Below are 25,439 nucleotides of genomic sequence, written 5' to 3'. Positions count from 1 at the left end.
AGCTAGCATATATAAAGCAGTTAATTACTATGTGCCTCACACTTGCTCAACACTTATAAAGGTCCCTATTTTATGACAATAGCCCGAAAAGGAGAGTTTCTATTTTTATCCTAGTTTATTAGTGCAGGAACTGAAGTGTGAGAAGGGTGAAGAAATTTCCCAAGGTCACACAGTAAGTGTTGGTTGTATATATGAACCAGAAAAGCCTGACTCCAGAATCCATGGGCTGAACTACTTAAGTTACAGCCTTAAGCCTTGCTAATAGAGTGACTGCCACTTTTTATTGGTCTTATTCACCTGAATCTCTATGAGAAGCCAGAAAAGAACACCATCCCATCTTTACTCATGAAAATTTGATTGTTGTGAGTGAAGTTTGGAATATATTCCAATGTTCCTTCTCTCCCTTTTAAATTTATTTGCATCCATAAGTCTTAGTAACTAAACTATTCTCTCACTGGTCTATAGGCAAGTGGTTATCCTTTGTAAAATCATTTTAATTTCTTTACACTTTTCCCTCTTTCACTCAAGAAAAAACAAAAACAGAGAATATTTTCCCTTTTTATGTTTTTTATATAAATGTCTTTGCAATATGTAAGTCATACAGCCTCCTCTGGTGGTAAACAGGCGCAAGCTTCTGTGGAATAAAAAAAAGGTGGGGGGGGAGGTTTAAAACTGCAGGTGTGGGACTTTATATTTCAAGGTGATATTACCAATCCAGGTTTGACTTCTTTTTCAAGCAATGGTAAAGGGCTGGCACTGAATCATTCACCTTCTTGTGAATATTGGGTGTCTTGAAACTTACAAATGGATTTACGTCTAAAGTTATTTTTTTCTCTTCTTCCTGTTAAAATGGAAAGGGTATCTCTTCTGCCTGTGCTCTGAGTCCCACTCCGCTTCTTTAGTATGGTGGTGAGTATAATAAGCAACATTTGACTTACAGTAACTGTCCTAGTTATTATCTCACAAGACAAGACTTGTGTCATCATAGATACAAGTGCTTTCCATATTCCATTTTGTCATTCTTAGAGTGTTGGTAATGTCATTCCTCATGGCCACAAGATAGATGCAGCAGTTGCAGGCATCATCTGCACACAACCACATACAGCAGAGAAGGGCTGTGATTTCTCCCATGTGTCTCTTTTTATTAGGAAAACTCCTCCTAGAAGTGCCCCTTCCCCCTTCCCATGAGGCTCTGCAAGGAAGGAGAGGTTGAAAAAATGTCTGGCAGTTTCCCTCTCAGTGACACCCCTTCCTTGCTTCCCCCTTTTCTCTTCAACCCATTGCCATTTAGCTTATACAGGAAAGAATCCAAAGCCCCTCTTACTAAGCTGATAATTACCTCTATGTTGCTAAAAACAACGGACATTTAAAAATCTTACCTAAATTAACCCAACAGAAGGATTGAACATAGCTGCTTCTCACTCCCTTCTCAAAACTCTCTCTACCCTTGGTTTCTTTGGTATCACACTCTCCCATTTTCCTCCACACAGTCCCTCCCGCCAACCCCACCATTTTTCCTGAGTTTCCTTTATTGTTTTATACTTTTCTATACAACCCTGTAGATGTTAGAGGTTGAGACTTCAGTCATATACTCTTGTCCTCACCTCACTTTGCATACTCCATAGGTGATAGCATCCTCCAGAGCCTCAGCTATCCCTGTATGTAGAAAATTCCTACCTCTAGGTTTAACAACTATTTTCTGAGCTCCAAACCTAGTATCTGCCTACTTAACATCTCCATTTTGTGTCTCCAACCCTCCAAAAACATGTCTAATTTTGAACTCACATCTTCATGCACTCCTTCCCCTCACCTGCTCTTCCTTCAATGTTCTCCCTCTCAGTAGCACCTTCTGTACAATTTCTCAAGACAGAAACCCAAGATTTCTTCTTGACTCCTCCTTCCTCAAATTCTGTATCTAATAAATCAACAAAACCTGTTGGGTCTGCTTCCAAAACATCAAAAGTATCCACTTCTCTATCTCCCTTACACATGGACAGTAGCCTCTTAAACCAGTCTCTTCACAGTCACCCATCCCACTTCCAATCCAATCCATTTAAACTGTAGCATACTTGCACGTGAAAAACCACAAATCTTACATGTAATTCCTCTGTCTAAAATTCTTCAATGGCGGGGCGACTGGGTGGCTCAGTCGTTACGCGTCTGCCTTCGGCTCAGGTCATGATCCCAGCGTTCTGAGATCGAGCCCCGCATCGGGCTCCCTGCTCAGCAGGAAGCCTGTTTCTCCCTCTCCCACTCCCCCTGCTTGTGTTCCCTCTTTCACTGTGACTTCCAAGGCCTCGTATCATCTAATTCTTGCCTATCTTTCCAGCCTCATTGGCACCACACTGCCCTTTCTATGTTTTAGCCACACTGGGCATTTCAGTTCAAGTGTACTATTCTCACTTGCTTCAGAGCATTCACATTACTGCTTCCTCTACCTTGATTAGTCTTCTCTTTCACCTGGTTAGATTTTCCCTGACATGTCATTTCCTCAGGAAGGGCTTTTCTTAACCCTGCTATCCATGTTTGGTCATCACACATTTTTGGTCATCATCACACATTTCTGAAGCACTTAGAATTCCCCCTTTTGTGACACTCATCCTCACTTACAATCACTTGTTCAGTGTCTGCCTTCCTCTTTAGATTGTGCAGTCACAAAGCCAGGGCCCTTGTCTGATTGCCTCACTGTATCCATGCCAGGTACGTGTGTCTAGCCCATAGTAGATGAGCAATAAACATTTCATAAATGAACTAAAGGCTATGAATGATTCTTACATTGTTTAATTCTAACATTAGAAATAAAGACATCGCTCTACCGAAAGAATTTACAGGTTAATTGAATTTTAAGAAATCCATTTAAAGTTGATATTGAAGATCAACTCTAAATTATTCTTGAGAAATGATGTCCTATATAAGCAGCAACAGTCTGTAATCAGCATTATGTTTCAGTGTATAATAACACTATATAAGAGGCCTGATTGGAAAAAAGTAAATACAAATCAGAGTGCAATATGTTAACTATTTTAAGGTAAAATATTTGTCGGAAAGAGGTATTTTCAGATGTAGCACCTTAATCCTGCAAAGATTGTCAAATGGTTGTACTGCTGAGGGGGCATTCAATTGATGTAGAATGTATAATATAACATATGCAACTTTATTAAAAAACTATATAAGCCTTAGCTAATAGTTATTAGAGACTGCATAATTCCAGAAAGTATTAAATATGGACCAGTTTTCATTTTATTAAAAAAAATTTTTATAAGATTTCATTTTTAAGTAATCTCTACACACAAGGTGGGTCTGGAACTCAGGACCCCAAGATCAAGAGCCACATGCTCCACCCACTGAGCCGGCCAGGAGCCCGGGATCAGTTTTTATTTTAATGGCAACCAAGCACAAAATGCTCTATCTTGAGAATGGAACATTCTCATATAAAATCGTAAGCAAAAGCATTATCTGTCCTCTTTTGGATTACCATGGAGAATGAATATCTACTCTCTGCTTTTAAGTCACTTTAGAAAGCCGCTCTGGCAATAGCACAGCCAGTGTTTTGAGGTTTTGGAACGATTTCTGGCCAACGACTAGAAAACTGCTGGAGGCCGTACCAACATCTCCCCTCAGGTACATGGCCTGAATTGTATTACAGAGGTTGACGTTGCGGTTTTTACCCTTTCTCTTCTTCAGGGTTGAGCTGCTAAGTTCAGCACAAGTCGAAGCCCACTTAGTACCGTACAGAAAAACACCCACCCTATCACACAATGGCCACTAATCAGAATAAAGAATTACATCGTCCACAATTAAGGTTTAACTCGCGGCGGGGACGACTTCCTCCATACTTAACGTCTCAATGAGGCGAAGGAGAGCGTCTCCTCGACCGTGAGCACCTTGTCCTCTCCTCCCCTTTACAGATTGGGATAAGGCTTTCACTACTGCCCCCTTCAGCCGTGTCCCGGAAACCACAGTTACATTTTCCACATAGGAGGAAAAGAAGCCTAAGATGACTACAATTCCCGTCATGCCTGTCACGAAGGCGTCGCCGACGCGCCGCAGAGGTTAGTCATCTTTCCCACCGGCCCTTTCCACTTCCGGAACTTATTGGTCTGAGGCCTAGCGGCCGCGCGCGCACACCAACTTGCCAACGAGACAAGGCACTGGGGCGCGGTGCCGACGGCGGCGCGTGGCGTCACGGGACGGAGGGCGCGCCTGGTCCGCGCGCTTGCGCGCGTCCCAGGGGACTGCTGACGGGATTGCGTGCTTGCGCGGAGGCGGGGGGCAGACCAGCTGGGGCTGCGGGGGCCGCGGGGCCAGACGAAGGAGAGGGCGGGGCCAGCTTCGGGATCGCGGCGACAACACTTCGAGCGAGCGCTTGGGCCCGAGGAGAGCGATGTTGTGGTTCCAGGGCGCCATTCCGGCCGCCATCGCGTCGGCCAAGAGGAGCGGCGCGGTCTTCGTGGTATTCGTGGCAGGTGAAGGGGGCGGGGGCCCAAGTTGTGACCCGACACCCCTCCGGCCTACCTCTAATCTAGGGTTTCCCCCAGCCTTTCCTCCGTGCTCCGACAGGCCCAGGCTGCCGTCCCTGGCTTCTCAGGATTCGCCGTTCCGTTTGGGGCACCCCTGGCCTGCCGAGGCCCCCAGCTCCCGCTTCTCCCAGCACCCCGGCAGGAGGCACCGTCCCCGCCTCGCCCCCAGAGCTCGCTGAGCCCCGCCTACAGCTCTGGCGGGGCACGGGGCCGCGTCCAGCAGGCTCTAGCCGCGCACCCCAGCTGCGCCCTCTAAGGAGTTGGCGCAAATAGACCCCAACAGCCCCTTCTCGGGCACCCCGGTAGATCTGTCTGTCCCCTAGGACCCACTTTGGGATGTTTAACACTTGTGTAGCCTAAGTGTTTAGGTGGGGATAGAAACAGGCCATACGACAGGCAGTTGGGTTCGTAATTAGTTGTGGACTGTCAGGAAGAAAGCTGTGTCATCGGTAAGCAACAAAGAGAAGCCCCCTGATGTTCACGGCTACTGGCGGTCGTACGTTCCTGAAACGCAAACTTTTTGAGCTTTATATAGGTTGGATTTAAAAAAAAAAATAATATAGGGGGAGAGGGTCTAATGTGGAATATTTGCTTTGTTGCAAGTTGGATTTTGTACCGTTTGTTTAGAAGTAGACGTTCAGTCCTTGGTTCGTTTTTGTTGTCTACCTGGTCTAATACCTACAGTTTCGAGAACGTGAGTTAACTCATTTATCCTGTGTTACTCTGGCTTATTTTGCTCCGTCTTTTATTACTACCCGATTTTATTACAGAAATCTTCTAGCTTTACAGTAGACCTAAGCCTCTATGGTTTTGCTATTCTCATTACATGAGCCAAATTAGTGTTTGTGACTTCTATTAATTTGAGGTGTATTATTTCAGCAATTTGTGCTTAATAACGGTGTACTCATTAACTTATGACTCTTGGGAGACTAGATAACAGCTCTAACTTTATGCGCTGCAGTGAACAAATGCTAAAACATGAGTTTCACTTAAGTTTGAAATTTATAATTGTTTTAAATTATGCCAAATTTTTAGTTCAGTGTTGTTAATTAGAAGAGCAGTTTGATCCTCTTATGCTGTTTCAGATTTGTATTATACATACATAACTGCTGTAATCTTGTAAGGAAAAAAGTGGGATAAAAAGTGATTAAAAAGGAAAGGAAAATTAAATGATACTTAACTATTCTTATTAAGAGTATAGTAATAGTTTTAAGACATTTTAAGTTGTTTTTCACAAAAAATCTCTGTTGATTCTTTTGGTAAGTAGAACAGGTATTGTTATACCCATTTTATAGATGAGGAAATTTATGTCCACAGTAGTTAAATGACCTGCACCAGGGTCACAAAAAGTATTTCCATCTTGTCTTGACAAAAATTTTTTTAGCAGCTTCAAAAAAGTTTGGGGGGGAGGGAGTTTGTTTTTTGAAAAAAACTGAGAAACTGTAGACTTCATGTATTAATGAAATTGGTGTAGAAGTCAGGAAAGCTAGGATTATGGTAGTCATTTTTTTAAAAAGATTTATTTATTTATTTTAGAGGGGAGGGGCAGAGGGAGAAGGAGAGAAATCCTCAGGCCACCTCCCAGCTGAGTGGGGAGCCCAGTGCCAGGTTTGATCCCAGGACCCTGAGATCATGACCTAAGCTGAAATCAGGTCAGACACTTAACTAGTTGAACCACCCAGGTTCCCCGATGGTAGTCATTTTTTAAACAAAAAACATAACTGATGGTGTCTAAATGTTCCTAAAAGTTATTTTTGTGTGAAATAGTTAATTTGAAATAAGAAATGCTAGGTTTAATTAACAAACATTTGGAAACAGCAGTGCGAATTACTGCTATAGCAAAATAAAGTTAGAAGTCTTTGGGGGCTCTGTGTGTATATATATATATATACACCTTCAATTAACTTTTTAGTGATGAGCAGATATTATATTTTTGTAGACTATCAATGACTGTTGAATGTTTGTTGAATGTTTGTAGGAAGACTGTTAGCAGTCTGTCAAAGGAGTTTGTCCCTTGACCTGTTCAAAATACTGTTGGCTTTTCTAGAGTTTTAGGGAGTTAATCTCCAGCACTAGGTAGGATTAGTTTCACTCCAGGAATATGTAGACAGTGGGGTCTTGAAACTGCAACCTAGACCTTTGTTCATAGCCAGAACTCATGATTTTCTTAGATGGGATACCTCGGCAATGATAAACCAACTCAGTAGAAAATTAAAAAGATATCTTTAAGGCTGGAAGAAGTAGTCTGAAGGGTATACTTTGTTTCACATAACCCCTCAAGTGGGAAGCACTTTAGGCAAGTTGTTTATATTTAGTGAAATTTTCATGGATGAATTAAAATTGTAGGATTAAAACTGGAGAGATTACTATTCAGACAAGAATTTAGCAAGTATTTTCAAAGTATTATGACTAATGTAAACTGAAAGAAATAAAACTGAAGATTTTGATTCTGTTCTTGGGAAGGTAGACTATTCTGACAAGGATCCTGAAGCAAAGGTGTCAATTCACAGACTAGTGTTGCTAGTGGGCTAAAATTTTCATGACAGACACTATTTACTGCCTTTTTTCGTTTAAATGGACTACAAAAGCTTTTAGATTTTGACTAGTTGACGTTTTCTGGGTTGGAATTCCTCGCTGTACTAAGATCTGCAACTCTGTGCTTCTGAGTTTGTATTGTTCTTTTGTTTGTTTGTTTTGAAGATTTTGCTTTTTAAAAAATCTCTATACCCCACGTGGGGCTCGAGCTCAACAACCCTGAGATCAAGAGTCACATGCTCTACCTACTGAGCTAGCGAGGCAATACCCCTATGTTGTTCTTTTTAAGTGTCTTTACTTTGGATACCGCTGATATTACCAAGGATACAACATTTTCTACTAAAATTTTAGGCCGACCTAACTCCATAGCATAGTTAATACTGATTAATAAGAAACTAAAGATATTGAAGTTGGCAGTTAATAATCTTACTCCGTAGAGTTAAGATAGGTCTCAGTGTGTTAAGTAATTCCATTCAGCCTTACATCTCTGTTGGTCAAGCAGCTGTTGCTGCCACAAGGCTGAGTTATGGATGGACACTGCTAGTGGGGATGTGATATTTGGGACCCTCCTCACATGGTATAACATAGTAAAAAGTACCAACCTCAGAAGTTTCAGCAATTCATGTTTAATAATGGTGTACTCATTAACTTATGACTCTTGGGAGACTAGATAACAGCTCTATAACTTTATGCACTGCAGTGAACAAATGCTAAAATATGAGTTTCACTTAACATTAAGTTTGAAATTTAGAATTGTTTTAAGTTATGCCAAATTTTTAGATCAGTGTTAATTAGAAGAGCAGTTTGATTTTTTTCTAGCTACCCACTTGTCATTCCCATTTAGATGCCTCATAGGATTCTCAAGCATAAAAGTATATTTACTGCCTGAACTTGTTTTTCTCCCCACCGGTGTTTTACATTTAGTAAATGGCACAACTTTCACATCCAGGTGGATAAACTGTAGTGTGGGAGTCATCTTTGACTCTCAGCTCTTTAGTTTCTTCTTGTCTCACGTTCACTGTTGTTCATGACATTCCCAGTCACACAGGCCTTTTCATACACATAAAATCCTGCTAACTGAATTCTTCTGGCTCTTAGCACGGCTCAGCTTTTTCATCCTTTAGGTCTTACCTTAAGTGTCACCCCAGAGAAGCCTTCCCTGACTGATCTAAAAAGGTCTCGTTATTTTCTTAGAACTGTTCTTTTTTTCACAGTATTTATTATTATAATTATTTATAATTGTGTACTAAACAAGTACATTTTTTGTACCATTAGATCATTAAACTCCACTGAAGGCAGACAGTGTCTCATTTGTTTGACATTTAGCTTATAGCCCAATGCCTAGGACAAAGTAAATGTGGAATAAAATGGTGAATGCATGAAAAAAGAATGAATAAAAAGGATCCTTCATGCCTCGTAGCCTTCTCTAAGACTTGTTTGTAGTAAGAATGTTTCCATATAGCTGTTTTCTAGGTTGTTAATTTTTTCATTTACTTGGAATTTGACATCTCACCCGTAGTGTTTGAAGATGTGCTCAGAATGATGTCACAGCAAATGATAGTTTTCCCCGTTTGCTTCCTCAACATCTGGGAGTCTGCTAATGGGCATTCTTTATGGCCCTGGTCTGTGGATGCGTTAATAGTCCCTGTTTACTTTTCCATGGCCAGATTTGTCAAGCTCCTTTTCCTGGATCTCATCTCACATAGAATATACTCAAATGTGCAGCATTAGTCAATTATTGTAGGTATGCTAAGATACTTACTATAACAGAAATTTAGCTGTTCATTCCACAAAATACTTATTGAGGGCTTGCTCTATGCCAGGTACTTACCATGTACCAGGTTGTGTTGTAGGCATTTGAGTTATATTAGTAAGTAAAAAAACAATCCTTGCTGTCATGGAGCCTGCATTCTAGTTGAGGGAGACAGACAGTAAATATAATAAAGTAAAACACATAGTCTATTAGAAGGTCATAAGTATTACAGGGGGAAAAAGACCAGGAAATTAGGGAACTTTGGGAATGTCTGAAGGCTGTCATTTTATTTTTTATTTGTCTATATATGTGGGACTTGAGCTCATGACCCTGAGATCAAGAGTCGCATGTTCTACTGACTGAGCCAGCCGGCTGCCCGTAAAGGCTGTCATTTTAAGGTAGTGTGTAGTGAAGGCTTTATTGAGAAGGTAACATTGAACAAGAACTTAAGGGAATTGGGTGTTAACCATGTAAATATCTGAGGGAAGAACATTCCAAGCAGAGGAAACAACTAGTACAAAGATGTTAAAGTAAGAGTGTTTCTGTATTAGTAGAACAGGAAAAAGGTAAAGAGAAATGAGGTCAAGAGAGGTAACTGGAGGCATGAGGCCATTTGTAGGGACTTTGACTTTTACTGTGAGGGAAATTGGGAGCCATTGTAGAATTTTAGCAGAGTTGGCGTGTTAAGAATAGACTGAACAGCTTTGTCACATATACTGCAGTCAGAGGTCAGACTGTTAGCATTCCAGAAAATGTTGACATCACTATGAAGGGATGCACGGTTATTGTGAAAGGCCCCGGAGGATCCCTGCGAAGGGACTTCAATCACATCAGTGTAGAACTCCATCTCCTTGGAAGGAGAAAGAAGAGGCTCCAAGTTGACAAATGGTGGGGAAATAGAAAATAACTGGCTACGATTCACATTACCTGTAGTCATGTACAGTATATGATCTGGGGGAGAAGGTGCTCTTGGCTGGCCCAGTTGATAGAGTATGTGACTCTTGACCTGGGGTCATGAGTTTGAGCCCCATGATGGTGTAGAGACTAAAAAAAGAAAAAGAAAAAAAAAAACCCACATGATCAAGGGGGCTAAGCTAGGCTTCCCTTACAAGATGAGGTCTTTGGTTACTTCCCCATCAACATTGTTATTCAGGAGAATGGTTCTCTTATTGAAGTCTGAAATTTCTTGGGTGAAAAACACATCTGTGGGGTTTAGATGAGGCCAAATATTGTTTGTTCAGTGTCTCAAGTCCAGAAAGATGAGTTAATTCTTGAAGGAAATGACATTGGACTTGTATCAAACTCAGCTGCTTTGATTTAGCAAGCCACAACAGTTAAAAACAAGGATATCAAAATTTTTGGATAGTATCTGTGTTTCTGAAAAAGGAAGGGTTCAACAGGCTGATGAATAAGATCTAAGTTGTCCAGCTACAGTAATAGCAAGGTGCTGGATGATTTTTCAGACTTATTTGTGGTATTTTAAAGATACAGTAAAAGCTATATTGATTGGCACGGGAGTGGAAGGGGGGTTAGATTAAGCAGGGAGAACAGTTAGGAGGCTATTGTAATCATCTGGGTGAGATGTGGTAGCTTAAATCAGGGTGGTAGCAGTGAAAGTGGTAAGAAATAGTTACATTCTGGGTATATTTTGGAGATAGAGTCAGCTGAAGTAAAAGATAACTAGTTTTTGGCCTAAAAATGGAAGGGATGGAGTTACCTTAAATGGGTAACTGAGATGAGGAAGGCCGAGGGTAGATTAAATAGGGAAAAGGGGCTACACATGAGAAGAAAATGCTTTATGGAAGAATAGATACAGAATTATCTCATTTTTGGTAAACAAAAATGTGACCTGAGAACTTATTTAATCTGTAAATTGGCAGACGTTGTTCACCTTTGAGAAAGCACTTAGCTCTGCTAAACGTCAGAAGTATTTTTCATTGACTTACACGGGTAAGTTTCCTTCTGCCCACCAATAAGAGATCATATCAAAGTGTAGACATTACAAGTCTAAAAAGGAAGTAATATCTTGATTTTGTCATTGAAGTATGACATACAGTATATTAAGTGAAATAAGTGAGCAGCTCAATGAATTTTTATATATTAACACACTCATGTAACTCTCATCCAGTTAAGATATAAATATTTCCACCACCCCCAGAAGGCTCCTTCACGCTCTTTCCCAGTCAGTAGCACCTCCGCCCAGGTAACCACTATGCTGAATTCTATCACCGTAGATAACTTTTGGATCAGCATAACTTATTTTTTCTAAGATTTATTTTACAGAGAGAGAGCATACATGCACACATGAGAGCAGGGGGGTGCAGAGGGAAAGGAAGAGAGAGAGAAGCGGACTCCTGCTGAGCGCGGAGCCCATCTCAGGTCTCGATCTCAAAACCCTGAGATCATGACCCGAGCGGAAATCAAGGGTGGACACTTAACCAACTGAGCCAGTCAGGCGCCTCTGGATCAGCATATCTTTTAAAATTAGCATACCTATAATAAAAGGCAAGTCCAAAATTGTGATGGGGAATGATGCTGTGGTGTGGGGACATTGAGCTCGACAGAAAAGTGCTACATAAAGGAAGAGTGTTGTGCATTTATTTCCTAAAATCACATGTACAAAAGCCAGAATAGCCGCTGTACATTTCTACAATGACTTCCAATTATTGTGATACTATTTGCTTCATAATTTGCTTGTTTTTTTTAAGAAAATGTTTTGTAAAATCTAGATAGCTTCATTCTTTTTCATTATATCCTTTTTTTTTTTTTTTTTAGCAGCCTGCGCTGTTTTTCTTTATACTTTTTATAATGTTAACAGTACATATAATCATGCTTTTCATTTTATGGGAATACTTGAGTTTTCAAACTTGGTAGAAAATACCAATTTATTTGTAGTATTTGTGGAATTATATTTTATTTGAAATTCCATATTCCAAGGGAAAAGAATCAGCAGTTATTGGCCTTATAAGTATCCTTGAAATGTTTTACAGGTGATGATGAGCAGTCTACACAGATGGCTGCAAGTTGGGAAGATGAGAAAGTTACAGAAGCATCTTCAGACAGTTTTGTTGCTATTAAAATCGATACCAAAAGGTTTGCTTATATAAGTGTTAATTTTTAAATTATTATAACCATTGTCTTTTGTTGTGATTTATGGTGATACTCTTAGAATATAAGAATGTTGATTTTTCTCTAAGGCATATTGGGGCCTTAAATTCTGATTGTCATTTTCCAAATACATTATGGTATCTTCCTGAAAAACTTAAGTTCTGCTGGTCCACCAAGCAGCAATGTGACATGCACCAGAAATGCAAAAGAACTGTGATCCTCAGCTTCTAAGAACTTGGAAGTAACTGTAAATTGTATATCGATTATCTCTGAAAGGTTGACCACTCTTTTGGATCCTATTTTTGGGAATGAAGCTGTTTAATTCAGTAGGATTAAGGACTTTTTTAGGTCCCTCATGGTTCTTGATATCCACAAGTCTCCATTCCTTCTCCCCGCCCCCCACCCAAAAAATGGTTTTGTTTTTTTTTTTTGTTTTTTTTTTTTTTGTAGAAAATTTCAAACGTATACAAAAGTAAGTGAATAGTGCAATGAACTCCCATGTACTTGTCAACTACTTTGGTAATTATCAACTTACAGTCAGTCTTGTTTCATCTATACCCCGACCCATTTCCACTCATCCCATATAATTTTGAGGCAAATCTCAGTTATCATGTAACTTCACTGATAAATACTTTTTAACATTAACCTAAATTTAGTACGTGAAAAACTTAATTTTTTAACATAACTGTAATACTTCAAAAATTAGTAATAGTTTCTTAATAGCAAATATCCAACTACTGTTCACATTTTCAGTTGTCTCATCTATGTCACAGTTGTAGTCTTAATTTATTATAGTTTGTTTGGTTCAGGATCCATCAAGGTCCACATGTTGTGATGTGTTGCTCTCTCTCAAGTCTCATTTAGTCTGTAGGATTCCCCCCTCTCTCTCTTTTCTTTACAGTTAATATTTTGGAGAAACTAGGTCATTCGTTCTTTAGTTTCCTACAGTATGGATTTTGTTGACTGCATCCCTGTTACTGTTACCTAGTTTGTTCCTTTGTCCTCTATTTCCTATAAAGTGACAGTTCGATTCAGGTTAGATTTTTTTTTCCCCCATCAAGACTACTTCATAAATGGTGGTATGTCTTCCATTCTTCCATTAGAAGGCACATAATGACCTGTGGTCTTACTTTATGATGTTAGCAGCAGGCATCAGTGATCAGTGCCTAGAAACATTAATTCATTAGCAATTATGAAGTGGTATTCCTGTCCTTTTGATACTGATAATATCGGAATGAGTGAATGATGGTTGAAAATTACTGTCAAGATTAAAATGTTTAGCAATTTACCTGTAAGTGTGTAGGTTTTTGTTCTTTTTTTAAATTTTATTTGTTTAAGTAATCTCTACACCCAATGTGGGGCTCAAACTCATGACCCTGAGATCCAGAGTCACATGCTCTTCTGGTTGAGCCAGCCAGGTACCCCAGTTTGTAAATTTTTTATTAAAAGTGTTCAGTATTAAAAATGTCATAAAACAGATCATAGTGGTTTGCCTCACAGCAGGAGTTATTGAACTGTATATTTGTTGATACTTTAAAAAAAGAATCTTACCATTTTAATCTATATCCTGTCATTTATATCGTCCATTATTTCCAGAAGCACCAGTAATGGCAGGAGAAATGTAGGGGTATATTGGAAACGTGGAAGAAATGAGAATATCAGAATTCTTGAGGTTATATACAGACTGATGTATCTAGCAATTTTTTTTTTTTTTTGAGAAAGAGAGAGGAAGAGAAAGAGGGGTGGAGGGAGGGGCAGAAGGAGAGGGAGAGAGAGAATCTTAAGTAGGCTCCACGCCCAGTGATGAGCCTGTTGCAGGGCTTAATCTTACATCCCTGAGATCATGACCTGAGCCAAAACCAAGAGTCGGACGCTTAACCAGCTGAGCCACCCAAGAGCTCTGTATCTAGCATTTTTAAAAACAAATTTATTTATTTATTTATTTTCTTTCTTTTTTAAAAACAAATTTCTAAAAGCAGTTGCAGGGATACCTGTGTATAGTGATGGTTGCTGTTTGTTTCATTATGGACTTCCTGCTAATAGAATCTAATGTGTCTTTTAAATGATGAAAAGTAAATTTTATTTATTATATGATAATTATGAAATTATCTAATGTTCTGGGAACATTGTAGTGTGTATTTATTTATGGAGATAGCCTGCATTGAAAATAGACTGGTAGGAAATGCATCAGAAGTTTACAATGGTGGGGCGCCTGCCTGGGTGGCTCAGTGGATTAAGGGTCCCACTCACGATTTCAGCTCAGGTCATGATCTCAGGGTCCTGGGGTAGAGCCCTGTGTCGGGTCTGTGCTTAGCAGGGAGTCTGCTTGAAGGTTCTTTCCTCTTCCTTTGCCCTTCCCCACCCCCAAAATAAATAAATCTTATTAAAAAAAAGCTTACTTTGGTTATTTTTGGGAAGGTAGGTCTCGGTAATTTTTTTCTTTATACTTTCCTATTTTTAGATGTTTTTATGATAATTGTGGGTTTTTTTTAGATAATGAAACAGATTTCTAATTCTTGGAAATTTTAATTTGATTTGGTATTATTGATCTACATTGATTAGTATCTCTTACTTGTATCACAATATAAAGTCTCACCTATCCCTGTCCCTAACCCAGTTCCCTTCTCTGGAGTAACCAAATCAAGAAAATTTATTTTTGTCCTCTTTCTTACGTTCTTGTTTATTTTCCTCCCCTTTTTTACAAAAGTGGTAGCATTTTGATATACTTTTTTGTATCTTTTTTTATGATTGCTTAATTAGCAATGTTTTGAATCATTTGTTATTACAAAGTACTGTATTATCATTTGCACAAGTAAATCATAAGCATTTATAAACTCTTGTTACAAGATACTGTATTCAGGTATACTTGCTGCTAAGGAAGCAACATGACAGATACTAACTTGATTTTTAGTCACCAGATCCAACCACCAGTTTGTGGGTTGCAAGAGCAAGTAGCTCTTTAATCTGAACATTATAAAACAAACCAAAAAAGGTCTGTAAAATAAGAATTGCACTTTTCTCCTTCCAACTGATGACTACAAAAGGAGCTAGTACTTTCAGAAAAATCATTTTAATTGGTTCAGTTTTATAAAAACAGAGTATTTGGGAAATGCATGCATCTAGTAATTTTCTGTTTGATTTTGTTTTACAGTGAAGCCTGCCTACAATTTTCACAAATCTGTATCCTTTCAATAAGGAATTGGTTTGATACATATTTTGCTTGAGGATTTGCCTTTCTTTTGGTTAATTCATGACATTTTGAAATTATTCATTTTTATTTAGGAACTCTTACATTCTTGTTTATGGAAACTTTATGCTACTAAGTGTCCTTTGAGATAATACATTGTAGCACGGGGGATCATAGAGAGGTTTTTTTATGTTCAATATCTGGAAAGCAATATGGAGCAGTTTGCTTGGAATGTTAGAAGTTGTCAAGAGGCAAGATAGATGTAAAAGTTACAATAGAGGGGAATTTAGTGGATATTCTCCATTCAGTTATACAATACAAATAAATCATACATCAGTTAATCTATCACATGCGTGACAACCATAATGATAAGGTAGTTGAAATTATTTGGTAAACATGTTAGCTGATAACATTGTGAAATTCACAAAGGTTTGTTTTGTTATCAATAGTATTTCATAAAATTATCCCCTTGTTTTTCATGAGTCGTTAGACTTAATTAAATTGTACAGATCCCGTAGTGTGTGTTCCATCCAGTTTCTTTATTGGAGACAGTGGAATTCCCTTGGAAGTAATAGCAGGAAGTGTTTCTGCAGATGAACTTGTTACCAGAATTCATAAAGTCCAGCAGGTGAGAAGGAACAGAATTTCTTTGTCATAAACATGAGAAAATAGTATGTTAGAAACTTCAATGTCAGACATTGGAATATTTTTGGAGCTGCTCTGTATAATCAGGAACCTGCCATGCCATTAAACTTAAAAGGTAGTAAATACTATTTTCCTGGATTGGTTTTGAAAATAGCACTGTGAAGTTATAAATACTTGACCCTAATGAGTGACTTTTTACTATCCCTTCTTTTCTCCCTCACTCAACTACTAATACACATCACCATTACTTTGTTGCAAGAGAGAGGTTGCACATTAAGGTCCCGAACTGTACTGCTTGACACATTTTAAGGAATTTAGTCAGTTTCTCATTAGCATCCTCTTTGGGCAGATGGCTAAGATAGCTTGAAACTTTTTTCCTTGAATTCTAATTTGAAGGAAAATCAGTGTGCTTTGAAAATCTTTTTACGCTCTTGTTACATTGTAGTTGAATTCCACAATGTGATTATGCCATATTGAGGATTGTACAGTTTAGATTCATCTACTTAGAAAGTTTAGTACTCTTCCCTCCTATAGAAACAACTGACTTGTATTTTGGCCTCATCTGCCAGGTAGGTTTAGATTCTTACCTGTTCATTAAAGTCCAGTGTGTTTTCTCCCTAGATGCACTCATTAAAAGGTGAAACATCGGTGGCAAATGGCAGCCGGTCAGAAAGTTCAGTCTTATCTCCACCCACCTCATGTGAACCAAACAACACTTCTGAAAACTCTCAGTCTAGAAATGTGGAGCTTTGTGAGACATCACCCACTTCTGATAGAAAGTCAGATTCTGCAACAGGTAAATTTTAATGTACCCTTTTGTTTATAGTAGAAATACTCCATCACTTTGTTTTAAAGGCCAGGGATTAATATCCTTAAAAATAAAAATATGTGTTTCTCCTCTGTCACATTCATTTAACTTAAAATTTAAGGGTTGTCCTAAATACAGGTGTTGGTCATATAGTGGCAGAAGAGGATAAAGTCAGTGACTATGCCTTTCTTTCTTTTTTTTAATTTTAATGTTTTTTTATTATATTATGTTAGTCACCATACAGTACATCCCTGGTTTCCGATGTAAAGTTCGATGATTCATTAGTTGCATATAACACCCAGTGCACCATGCAATACGTGCCCTCCTTACTACCCATCACCGGTCTATCCCATTCCCCCAAGTGACTATGCCTTTCAAATCCAGATAGGCAACAGTCCAGAATAGTTGATCTATAATTTATTTTACTGTGCTATAGTTCAGGTACTGTCATGACACTTAACAATTTTATAAATATCTTTCTGGCCAGAGGATTTTGAAAGGTCCAAATGAACTAATATATTTGGAATTGTTTTTATAACCTATAAGATACCATACACACTTAAAAAATAGTATTTGTATTCTTAGAAATTAGAATTAAAAGATAACTGTAAAATTGTGGAAATAAGATGTGACTGCAGAGGGGTTCATAGAAAAAGGCAAAAGAGAAAATTTATACTACGTATTAGGGATTGTGTTCAGAGTTTCTTGGTGTAATATATCTTTGTATTGGGCAACATAGAGTTAGATAAATCAAGAAGTTAGTAGATTAGTATCCTAAAAGATAATCCTGCTGTAGCATCCCAGATAGATAATTATCAAGCCTCTATTTGATGACAGGAAGCTCATTACCTTACAAGGAAGCCTATTGTCAAAGTCCTAGTTTTTAGAAAAACTCTTCTTTGTATTGAGGTGAAATGTGATGCCCTGTAATTTCTCATTAACTTTAGTGCTACTTATGAAGTTACACAGAACAGCTGCCAGGTCCCCTCTTTAGTAGTCTCATTTTGAGGTTTTACATCTACAGATCTCTCAAATTCTGGATGCATACAGAACTAGGGATGCTATAGGGAATGTAGCCCATTCAGCTGTGTAGCAGGATACTTATCTTTTACATTTACCTGCTTATTTATCATTGCCAAATTCTTCATTCCCTTTTGAATATGTTTTCCTCTGGTATCATTTTCTTTCAGCCTGAAAAATTTCCCCTAGCTTTTCTTTTCTTTTGTTTTCTTTTTTTAAAGATTTATTTATTTATTTATTTATTTATTTATTTATTTATTTGAGATAGAGAGGGCATGCCCGAGTGGAGGGAGGAGCAGAGGGAGAGAATTTTCAAGCAGACTCCCTGCTGGGTGTGGAGCCGAGTACATGACCCTTGAGAATATGACCTGAGCTGAAACCGAGAGTCAGACATTTAACTGTTGGATCGTGTGTCAAAAATTTTTGGATTTTATCTTGTACATTGTTGTAGACACTCTGGAGACTGTTATATTCCTGCAAACTGTGTTGATGCTTTTGTTTCAGTAGGCACTTAACTAACTTTAACTTAAACTCTGTCTTGCCTGAAGTGTGAGTAGAAGCTCTAATCTCAGTTTTTGTAGCTTTTTGTAGCTCTTTGTAGCCCAACTTGGGGCTTGAACTCATGACCCTGAGATCAAGATCTGAGCTGAAATCAAGAGTCAGTCACTTAACTGACTGAGCCATGCAGGTGCTCCTAAAAGATGAGAACTGTAAAAAACAAACAAACAAACAAACAAACCCACAAATCGGTATCCCTTAAGAAACCTAGAAAGTTGAATAGTTATTCCTTTTAATCATTAATTATGTGGGCAATATTTACATTACACTAAATTTTTGTTTATTTGGAGTCCAGTATATTATTATTGCTTGATGAGTCTTTCCTTTTTCTTTCTTTTTTTTTTTTTGAGTCTTATTTTTCATTTCATAAATAGATTCCCATTCTCACTGGTTTTTTTTCTGTAGCTTCCTACAGTCTTGATTTTACTGCATTCTTTTTTAAAGTTTTTATTTTAATCACCCAGTGCTCATCACAAGTGTAGTCCTTAATCCCCATCACCTATTTCATCCATCCCCCCACCCATCTACCTCCCTTCTGGTAACCATCAGTTCTTTACAGTTAAGAGTCTGTTTCTTGGTTTGTGTCTCTTTTTTCTCCCTTTGCTCATTTGTTTTGTTTCTTAAATTCCCCTTAGGAGTGAAATCATTCCGTATTTGTTATTCTCTGACTGACTTACTTTACTTAGCATTATACTCTCTAGCTCTATCCATGCAGTTGCAAATAGCAAGATTTCATTTTTTAACGGCTGAATAATATTCCATTGTGTGTGTGTGTGTGTGTGTGTGTGTGTGTGTATATATATATATATATACACACACACACACAATATATATATATACACACACACACACACACACACACACACACACACCACATCTTCTTTATCCATTCATCAGCCAGTGGACGTTGAGCTGTTTCCATAATTTGGCTATTACAAATAATGCTGCTATAAACATAGGGTTACATGTATGCCTTTGAATTAGTGTTCTTTGAGTAAATACCCAGTGGTGCGATTGCTGGGTCATAGGATAGTTCTATTTTTAACTTTTCAAGAAACCTTCATACTGTTTTTCAGAGTGGCTGCACCAGTTTGCATTCCCATCAGTAGTACAAGAGGGTTTCCCTTTCTCCGTATTCTCGTCAACACTTCTTTTTTATTTTAGCCATTCTGACAGGTGTGAGGTGATACCACAGTCTACTTTGATTTACATTTCCCTAATAAGTGATGATGAGCATCTTTTCATGTACATGTTGGCCATTTGGATGTCTTCTTTGGAGAAATGTCTGTTCATATCTTCTGCCGATTTTTTAATTGGATTATTCATTTTGGGGGTGTTGAGGTTTTAAGATTTTTTTTTAAGATTGAAGTATTGTGTTTACATTTTGATTTGTTTCTGTGTGCTTTTTATTTCTTCTTGTATTTCCTGGTTTGACCCATTCATTGTTCGGTAGCATATTATTTAACCTCCATGTATTTGTGGTCTTTCCAGATTTTTTCTTGTGGTTGACTTCTAGTTTCATAGTGCTATGGTCAGACAAGATGCACAGTATGACTTAAGTGTTTTTGAATTTGTTGAGGCTTGTTTTGTGGCCTAATAATGTGATCTCTTCTAGAGAATGTTTCAAAAGAATGTGTGTCGTGCTGCTTTAGGATGGAATGTTCTTGATATATCTGTTAAATCCATTTGGTTCATTGGGTGTGTGTGCCCCTTTGAATCACTGTTTTTGTATTCTTTGGATAAATACTTAGTAGTGCAATTGCTGGGTCATAGGGTAGGTCTGTTTTTTACTTTTTGAGGAACCTCCATAGCAGCACTATCCACAGTAGCCAAAATATGGAAAGAGCCCAAATGTCCATTGATGGATGAATGGATAAAGATGTGGCATACACACACACACACACACACACACACAATGGAATCTTATTCAGCCATCAAAAAGAATGAAATCTTGCCATTTGCAATGACATGGATGGAACTAGAGTGTATTATGCTAAGTGAAGTAAGAGAAAGACAAATACCATATGATTTCACTCATGTGGAATTTAAGAAACAAAACAGATGAACTTAGGGGAAGGGAAGGAAAATTAAAATAAGATAAAAACAGAGAGGGAGGCAAACCATAGAAGACTCTTAACTATAGAGAACAAACTGAGGGTTGCTGGTGGGGAGGTGGGTGGGGGGATGGATTAAATGGGTGATGGGCACTTGTTGTAATGAGCACTGGGTATTATATGCAGGTGATGAATCACTAAATTCTACCCCTGAAACTAATATTACACTGTATGTTAACTAATTTGAATTTAAATAAATATCTTGAAAGAAAAAAAATCCATCTGGTTCAGTGTGTCATTCAAAGCCATTGTTTCCTTGTTGATATTCTGTTTAGATGATCTGTCCAAAGATATAATTGGGGTGTTCAAGTCCTCTACTATTATTGTATTATTATTGATTAGTTCCTTTATGTTTATTATTAACTGTTTTATGTATTTGAGTACTTCCATGTTGGATACATGAATATTTATAATTACTATATTTTCTTATTGGATTGTCCCCTTTATTATTATATAGTGTCCTTCTTTGTGTCATTATAGTCTTTGTTTTAAAGTCTATTTTGTCTAATATAAGTATTGCTACTCTAGCTTTATTTTGACATCCATTTGCATGATAAATGTTTCTTCATCTCACTTTTTTTTTTTTTTTTAAGATTTTATTTATTTGAAAGAGAGAGCATGAGCAGGGGAAGGGGCAGAAGGAGAGGGAGAAGCAGACTCCCTGTTGAGCAGGGAGCCCCATGCGGGGCTCAGTCCCAGGACTCTGGAATCATGACCTGAGCTGAAGGCAGACACTTAACCGACTGAGCCACTCAGGCACCCCATCCCCTCATTTTCAGTGCAAGTGTATTTAGGTCTAAGTTGAGTCTCTTATAGGCAGCATATAGATGGGTCTTATTTTTTTATCCATTCTGTCACACTTTGTCTTTTGATTGGGGTTTTAGTCCATTTACATTCAAAGTAATTATTGATAGATATGTATTTATTGCCAGTTTATTACTTGTTTTGTGTTTGTTTCTGAAGATTTTCTCTGATCCTTGTCTTTCTCTCTTTCATGGTTTGCTGATTTTCTTCAGTGACATATTTGGATTTCTTTATTTTTTTTCTTTGCTTATTTAGTGGTTTTTTGATTGGTGATTTTCATTAGCTTTGTACATAAGATCTTCTGTATATATCTGTAGTCTGTTTTAAAGTTGATGGTGGTTAAGTTTGAACCAATTTTCCTCCCCATGTTTCAGGTATTTGGTGTTATATTTTGCCTCATTTTATTTTGTGAACTCCTTGACTGATTTTTTTACATAAATATTCATTTTTACTACTTTTGTGTTTCCTACCTTCATACTGTCATTTTTGGTCTTTCCTTTCCACTCAGAGATCCCTTTAATGTTACTTGCAGGGCTGGTGTAGCAGTCATGAGCTCCTTTAGTTTTTGTTTGTCTGAGAAACTCTTTATCTCCTCTTTTCTGAATGATAGCCTTGCTAGATAGAGTATTCCTAGCTGCAGGTTTTTGCCTTTCAGCACTTTGAATATATCGTGTCACTCCTTTCTGGCTTGGAATGTTTCTGGTGAAAAATGCCCTGATTGCCATATGGTGTTTCCTTTGTATATAACTGTCTTCTTTTGTCTTAATGCTTAATATTTTTTCTTTTCTTTTCTTTTCTTCTTTTAAGATTTTATTTTTGAGTAATCTCTATACCCAATGTGGGGCTCAAACCTACAACCCTGAGATCAAGAGTTACACACTCTACTGATTGAGCCAGACAGGCACCCCTTAATATTTTTTCTCTCTTTCTGCATTTTGCCATATGTCTTCATGTGGATCTACTTTTATTGATTTTGTTGAGGGTTCTCTGTGCATCCTGTATCTGGAGATCTGTTTCCTTCCCCAGATTTGGGACGTTTTCAGCTATTATTTCTTCACATAAATTCTCTGCCCCCTTTTCTCTCTCTCCTTCTTCTGGGACCCCTGTAATACGAATTTTATGCTTGATGGTGTCGCTGAGTTCCCTAAGTCTATTCTCGTTTTGCATAATTCTTTTTTCTTGCTTTTGTTCGGTTTGATTACTTTCCATTACTCGTGTCTCCTAGGTTATTAAGTCATTCCTCTGCTTCTTCCAGTGTGCTGTTCATTCCATCAAGTGTGTTTCTCCTTTTGTTTATTGAGCCATTTATCTCTGCTATGTTCTTTCTTTCTTTTTTTTAAAGATTTTATTTATTAGAGAGAGAGCATGCATGCATGCATGAGTGAGGGGGAGTGGCAGAGGGAGAAGCAGACTCCTTGTTGTGCAGGGAGCTCGAGGCAGGGCTTGATCCCAGGACTCTGAGATCATGACCTGAGCTGAAGGTAGCTGCCTAACTGACTGAGCCACCCAGGCACCCCTCTGCTGTGTTATTTCTTATTTCTGTGTTAATGGTCAATGATGTCCTCTATTCTTTTCTCAAGTCCTGTGAGTATCCTTACGATCATTGCTTTAAATTCTCCATCAGTCATGTTACTGATATCTGTTTTGCTTAGATCTCCAGCTGTGGCCTTGTCCTGTTCTTTTATTTGGGACAGATTCCTCTGTCTTCACATCTTGTTTAAGTCTCTGTGCCTGTTTCTATGTGTTAGGAAAGTCTGCTACGTCTTCTGTTCTTGAGGGGAATGGTTTAATGAAGAAGAGGTCCTGTAGTGCCCTGCGGTGTAGCGTCCTCTGTTCCCCAGGGTCTGTGTTTCTGGGAGTGTGTCCAGTGTGTGCTTTGTGCACTCTGTTGTGACCTGGCTGCATTATGCTTCAGGCCAGTTGTCTGCAGATGCTCTCCTTGTCTCTTCATCGTTTGTGGACAGTGTTTGGTTCCTGGCCTGAAAGTGGTGAGTTTTAACTAGCTGTGCCCTGGTCTGCTTGTGAAATGAGACCTGTCACCACTGCTGCCAGAATTGAGTCCTCACTATACTCGGGGGCTAGGAGATGTGGTGTGAGCAGGGAGTTGGGCAGATCTTTCAGGAAAGGGTGTTCACCATGCCGGGACTGAGGCAAATGTGACTGGGAAGGGTAGTTTTTCCAGAGCATGAGGGGGCAGGGTGGCAGGGCTTGTTGTAAGCAAGTTAGGTAGCAAGTGTGGGGGCTGTGTTGTTTCCCACTGGTGGCTGTGTTTATGCTGAGTAGTGAGGGAGGGAAATGGTACTGGCCAGTTCCTTTGTTTCTGGAGGGGTCTGTCTGTCAATGCTGCCTCCCTGGGGACACAATCTGAGATGAGCAACTCACCTCTCCACTATGTGCTCTAGGCACTCTTTAGATCACTGTTTCCATGTTGCATGTCTGTGGGCTGTTTGCTCTGCCTTTTCTCGAAGAGCAACCCCAGTGTCCTCATAGCTCTCCCAGAGCCAAGCACACTGACCTTTAAAACTCCAGGCTTTAAGCCCTGCTTGTTAGAAGAACTCATGAAATTTGGGCCCTCTTGCTTTCCAAGCTGGTCGCTATGGGGGTTCATCTTCCCTTTGCACTCCCCTGTCTTGTCTGTTTCTCACCCTTCTCCACAACCACAGTCCTCTCTCCACCTCAACATCCATGATTCGTTTTTCCTACGAAGTGTGTCTGCATTTCCTACGTTCTTCGATGTGATTTCTTTTCTGCATTTAGTTGTGGAGTATGTTCTGCCAGTCTTCAGGCCGATTACTGGTGTATTTAGGATAATTTCATAGTTACCTATTTGTATTTGTGGGATGAGGCCAGCCTAGGGTCCTCCTACTTCACCTCCATCTTCCCCTCCACCTGGACTTTGCCGCATTCTTATGGTATTACGTAAATATTCTTCTAAGTTGGTAGTTAAAATTATAGGCTTGATCAGATTTAGGTTCATTATATATATATTTTTTGGCAAGACTGCTTTGTAAGTGGAGCTATATTATGCCTAATTGTCCAGTTATGTTTTTAAACCTTAAGTTATAACTTCTAATAAATTTTCATTATGTTTGGATGTTTATCAGTTGTTTTAGCTTAATGTTTTTTGAAAACATTGGAACTTTTCATTCATTAATTACCTGTTAAATATGACTGCTAATATAAGCTGTTTCATGCATAAAGTTATAAATGTGTATTCTGTACTTTTAAGTCATTTACAAAATGCCAAAGAAACTCTGCCATGCCATTGGAAATCTTACAGTATATGACATCTATCCATTTTTCTTTGTTTTTAGTCATAGATCCATCTAACTGTATTGTTGTTCAGCACTTTTTTTCCCAACTGTCTACAAGTTATCTTCCAAAGTTCTGTTTTTTGCTATATTAAGATATGAATGTCCTTGGCATTCATTTTATTTACTAAAGAAATTGATTTGTTTCCTATTAAACACACACCAGATGCTAGTGGTTACCACTTCTTATTCAAGGGTTGCATTTAGTGATGTGCCAGTAAATATTTAAGAAGAGGCTCTGGTGGGGGTTGGGAGTATTTGGTATATTGGCAGTATTTGGTAATTTCCAAGGTGTAAACACTCCTGCTATGGCTGATTTCAGACAACCTAGGTGATGCCCCTGAATGCAGAGGTGGGAATAGATGTGCATAATCAGCTCGACTTAGTAATTCTCGTATTTCCACCACCGCTGTAATAGATGAAGCACTTACTTTGTGTTATCTTAGTAAAAGTCTAAGCATTTTATTTGAATTAACGTACATCAACAGAATGACTCTGTGAAGTTACTGTTGCCATTTTATAGATAAGACCCAGATTAAGTAATTTACTAAAGTAATAGAACAGGATTTGAATCCAGATTTTGTTGCTTCATAGTCCTTGCTCCTTCAAAGATCAAAAATGTAAGAAGAATCAAGTTAGTCGCGAGTGGTAAGGAAGAAAATGGCAGAGGTTCTAAAGGGAAGTACCAGAGCGTAGCTATTCTCTACAGGGCAAGGAGAAAATTCTGGCCTTCAGGAAATTTTTTTTTCAAGATTTTATTTACTTATTTTTTTTTGAGAGAGAGAGTGAGTGCACAAGCAGGGGAGGAGCAGAGGGAGAAGGACAAGCAGTCTTTGCGCTGAGTAAAGATCCTGACAAAGGGCTCAATCTCATGACCCGGAGATCATGACCTGAGCTGAAATCAAGAGTCAGACGCTTAACTGACTGAACCCACCCAGACACCCCAGGAAATTTTTTAAAGTATACAGATCTTCGTTGATTTATGATGGGGTTACAGCCTGACACACCCATTTAAGTTGAAAATATTCTAAGTCAAAAATGCATTTAGTACACCTAAACTACTGAACATTTTAGCT

General features: G+C 38.5%; 1 protein-coding gene across 1 annotated transcript in view; it reads left to right on the top strand.

The window, feature by feature from the left end:
• Nucleotides 1–4,138: 4,138 nt before the first annotated feature.
• Nucleotides 4,139–25,439, top strand: part of UBXN4 (UBX domain protein 4) — a 48,797-nt gene continuing 27,496 nt past the window's right edge. The window contains exons 1-5 of the mRNA XM_008695859.2: nucleotides 4,139–4,466; nucleotides 11,799–11,901; nucleotides 15,068–15,096; nucleotides 15,613–15,731; nucleotides 16,370–16,544. Coding sequence (XP_008694081.1) covers nucleotides 4,385–4,466; nucleotides 11,799–11,901; nucleotides 15,068–15,096; nucleotides 15,613–15,731; nucleotides 16,370–16,544 — 508 coding nt within the window. The 5' untranslated portion in view covers nucleotides 4,139–4,384. The remainder of the gene's footprint in view (nucleotides 4,467–11,798; nucleotides 11,902–15,067; nucleotides 15,097–15,612; nucleotides 15,732–16,369; nucleotides 16,545–25,439) is intronic.

Source organism: Ursus maritimus, unplaced genomic scaffold, assembly GCF_017311325.1.
Source record: "Ursus maritimus isolate PB19 unplaced genomic scaffold, ASM1731132v1 scaffold_1, whole genome shotgun sequence".
NCBI classification, from domain to species: Eukaryota; Metazoa; Chordata; class Mammalia; order Carnivora; family Ursidae; genus Ursus; species Ursus maritimus.
Note: the sequence above shows the minus strand (reverse complement) of the source record. Positions and strands in the feature narration are given on the sequence as shown.